The sequence below is a fragment of the Carlito syrichta genome, unplaced genomic scaffold (genome assembly GCF_000164805.1).
Source record: "Carlito syrichta isolate Samal-C Ts95f unplaced genomic scaffold, Tarsius_syrichta-2.0.1 Scaffold126612, whole genome shotgun sequence".
Lineage (NCBI taxonomy): Eukaryota > Metazoa > Chordata > Mammalia > Primates > Tarsiidae > Carlito > Carlito syrichta.
This window is the reverse complement of record NW_007070708.1, coordinates 30,566-34,596: the sequence shown is the minus strand read 5'-3', so window position 1 is coordinate 34,596 and position 4,031 is coordinate 30,566. Positions and strand designations below refer to the sequence as shown.

Genomic DNA, 4,031 nt, shown 5'->3' with positions numbered 1-4,031 from the left:
GGGGGGGGGCTGGGGGCTTTTCTTGGGGCTGGAGGGGATCACGAAGCCAAGAAGAGTGGCCACTGCCAAACAACAGTGTCTCGCCGGTGAGGGAAGGTCGAAGGCCCTTCTCCCAGTGGTGAGTCACCGATGTCCTGCCATCATGGACGCGGGCTCTGCCCACTGGGCCAAGGCCAGTCAGCCACGAGAAAGGGAGCGCCTTCAGCCTTCTGAGTGGGAGGCGATGGAGACCCACTCTCCTACCTGGACTGGTGATGGGGAAGAGGGAGGGTCTCTTCTCCCAGATGCCCACTGCCCCAGGCCTCCCCGGGACGAGAGGGGGAAGGCTTGGGTGTTACCTAAGGCTGTGTTTCTCTCCTCCAGCAGCTCCACCTTCACCATCTGGTTGGCAGGGGGCGCGTCCTCCAGTCGCTCAATCAGGGCATTCACAAGGTCCTCGTGGTTGCCAGGGAAGACGCCCAGGTGATCCCCAGGCTGGTACAGCAACTCCTGATTCCCGTTGGTGTGGAGACGCACAAAGATAGTCGACCGGCTGTGGGGAACATAGGGAGCGCTGGGACGAGGGCCACCCACCGTCGCCACCTTTGTCCTTTGGTCTCTCCCTGTGGCCTGCAAGTTGCCTCCATGCATTCTCACTGGGGCCCCTACCAGCCAAGCTTGTGGCCCCTTCCTTCTATATCAAAGCGTTGGTCAAGGTCACCCATGAACGGCTGGTTCTCAGAGCTCATCTGGGTTCTCGTAACAGTACTGGGCATGGCTACTCACTCCCTTTTTTGGCATTTTAGCTCCCTGGCCCCAGTACTGACATGGGTTCAGTCAGGACCCAGCACTCCATCCAAACCACAGGCAGTAGTGTCCCCAGTGTGGGAAGTTCTCTCTCTCCTAGGAATTCCAAGCTTCACTCCCTTTGGCTATCCGGGGTCCTCTGATGGTCACGGCAAAGGAAAACAGACTTGGCTTTAAGCTCAGGTTCCTCCTATGCATAAATTCACCAATATTACAAAATCGAGAGATCTAAAAAGAAAACCCAGAGAGAGACTCATTCATGCCTGCCAGGTTATGCCCTTTCGCACTGAGTTTTGTGTTTCAAGTTCAAAAGGCCTGTGCCCATCAAAGGGCTTCAAGAATGAACTCCCAGAACATGATTATTTGGATCATTTTTTTTTTAGATTGGAAAATACGGTTTATTTAGAAAGTAAATTAGAAGGAGAATGAAAGGGGGGGGTGGATTCACTTCTCCAAGGTAGGAGTCGGGGGTAGAGCTTAGGAAACATGGCAGCGGCCACAGCTCAAAGAGCACACGGCCACACCAGAGTCTAGTAAAGCAACGACACTATTGGGGTCCTTTGAACAGTTTTAGTACAGACAGCATTTCACACAATCCCTGCAAACACTGTGACCGATTACTTGGCCAATCAAAGCCTTAGAGCTACGATTACTTTTCAGATCTGCTTTTTCTTCATTACCAATCAGTTTTCCACGGATAGAGATGCCTGACATTCAACACGAACTTTCTGTATTCTCCACGGCATGCAAATTGACACTTGAATAGACCAATGAGGCTCCCTATTTAAGGGAGTTTTTGGTGCAACCAAGAGCTCTTTTGCGTTACAAATGGCCACCATTATTCAAAATAGTTGAGCAGGCACATTATTTTCCGGAAAGGAGAGGTGTCGTATTTTCCTGAAGCCAGACACCACCGCCCCTCAGCACGGTGGTGAACTTGGCGACCTTGATGGCGGCTGGCAGTTGGGGTCTGGGATCCCACTCTCATTGTAGAGACCAGGTCTACGCCAAGTTGCCCGGGCTGGGCTCAAACCCATGGGCTCAGGCAATCCTCTCGCCTCGGCCTCCCAAAGTGCTGGGGTTACAGGCTGAGCCACCGAGCCTGGCCGGCGTCCCACGCTCCTGCCCCGGGCCGATCTCGCCCTGTCTAGGGCACCGATCTTGTCAGGGACAGGGATCCGCGTGCCCGATTCTCCTCCGAACTCGCGCGCGTCTTCGGTCCCCAAGGAGCCGAGACGTCACCGCCCGCTGGCGGCAGAGAAGGGAGTCGCGGCGGCCGGCGGCCAGCAGGGGGCGCTGTGGGGCTGCCGATTCGGGCTTCTCCGCGCCCTCCCGGAGCCCGCCTTGGGAAAGGCCCGCACATGCAACCCCGCTTTCTTCCCAGATCATCACGGCGTGTACAAAATAGAACGCAGAGGACCCAGACTTGCTGAGCTGGCTCACGAGCAAGCGCAGCCGCCTCCCCCGAGGCCTCTCGGACGGGCAGAGGGGGGCCGTGCAGAGATCGGCAGGGACGGGAACCGGTGGGCACGGGCTGGGGTCTCAGGCCGCCTCGGTAGCTGGTCCTTGAGGCTTTGCTGGGAAGCAGATCGTCCATGGGAGGCACCGACTTTTTGTTTGTTTTTGCTTTTGCGTTGGAGTCTCACTTCGTCGCCCAGGCTGGAGGGCAGTGCACGCTCACGGCCCCCCCAGCCTCCACCCGCTGGGCTCAGGCGATCCTTCGGCCTCAGTCTTCCCAGAAGGCGGAGCCGCAGGCGTGTGCCACCATGCCCGGGTCATTTTTCCGGTTCATTGTAGAGATGAGGTCGCGCCCGGTTGCCCGGGCTGTTCTCGAACCCGTGGATTTGGGCAATCCCCTCGCCTCCGCCTTCCGAAGTGCTGGGATGACAGGCTTGAGCCACCTCGCCCAGCCGTATTGGCTTTTTAAAGCGTTTTTTGTAATTTTTTTCTTTTGAATGTCTGGGACACATATGGGTCATCGAAAAGCACAGGAGGGAGTGGTTAAGGCCAATGTCGAGACATTAACAGTCATTTAGGGTCTGCCCCGCCTCCCCTGGATGCCCCTTGTGTGCCATGTATTTATATTCACATATCATGCACACATGTGTGCTCATACACACACTGGACAGCGCTTCAGAGATAGGTTGACAGAGGAAAGAATAATGTGTTAACATCCAGCACTCGATGGAAAAAAAATCTAATATTCACTCTTCAATGAGAAGAGTCAATATTCTCAGTTGTGAACCATTTGTGTTACAAGGTTTATTCACACCATGTATCTATGCCGAGGGACAGGCACTGCTCTGGGCTCTGGTGACAGCATGATGGGTGAGCACCACAGAGGGTCCCGTTCTCACCAAGTCACTTAAAAGATCCCAGATGGGGCTGGGGACGTGGATGGGTGGGGGGCGATGGGCTGGGGGCTATGTCAGATAGGATGGCCTGGCCAGGGAGGCTTCTCTGGTGCCCAACACTTGAGCAGAGACCTGGGGAAAGGAGGGGTATGTGAGAATCTATGGGCGGAGATCTCCAGGCAGGGGGAGAGCTCGTCCAAAGGCCCTGAGGCAGGAAAAAGGGTGGCGTGTTGGAGGAAGGGAATGAAATCTGGAGTATTTGGAGGGTGGCGGGTGCCAGAACATGAGAAACTCCTGAGAGACCTGTCACAGCCAGGAGTTTGGAGATTTTCCTAAGTCCAGCAGGAGGCCATTGGAGGCTGTATCTTTTTGTTTGTTTTTGAGTTGGAGTCTCACTCTGTCGCCCAGGCTGGAGTACAGTGGCGCGCTTATGGCCACCGCAGCCTCGACCTGCTGGGCTCAGGCAAGCCTTCTGCCTCAGTCTTCCAAGTAGCTGAAACTACAGGCATGCATCACCACGTCCAGCTAATTTTTAAAAATTATTTATTGTAGAGATGAGGTCTCGCCAAGTTGCCCAGGCTGTTCTCAAACCCGTGGGTTCAGGCAATCCTCTCATCTTGGCCTCCCAAAGTGCTGGGCAATGTATGGTTTTAAAAGACCCAGCTGGGCAACCCCCTTGGGTCCCCTCCCACTTTGGGAGATTTTCTGTCCTCTCAATAAATTCTGCTTCTAACAAAAGAAAAAAAATAGACCCAGCATATGGAGATCCTGTCCCTACAAAAAATAAAAAAATTAGCCAGGCTCGGTGGCTCAGCCTGTAATCCCGCGCCCTTGGGAGGCTGAGGTGAGTGGATTGCCTGAGCCCGCGGGTTTGAGACCTGCCTGGGCAGC

At 54.9% G+C, this 4,031-nt stretch overlaps 1 protein-coding gene across 1 annotated transcript in view; it reads right to left on the bottom strand.

The window, feature by feature from the left end:
* LOC103250172 (nitric oxide synthase, brain) overlaps window positions 1-4,031 on the bottom strand; it is a gene marked incomplete at its 5' end in the record, with an annotated part of 62,103 nt that overhangs the window by 30,146 nt on the left and 27,926 nt on the right. Inside the window, one exon of the mRNA XM_021707888.1 lies at window positions 339-532. Within this exon, the coding sequence (XP_021563563.1) occupies window positions 339-532 (194 nt within the window). The remainder of the gene's footprint in view (window positions 1-338; window positions 533-4,031) is intronic.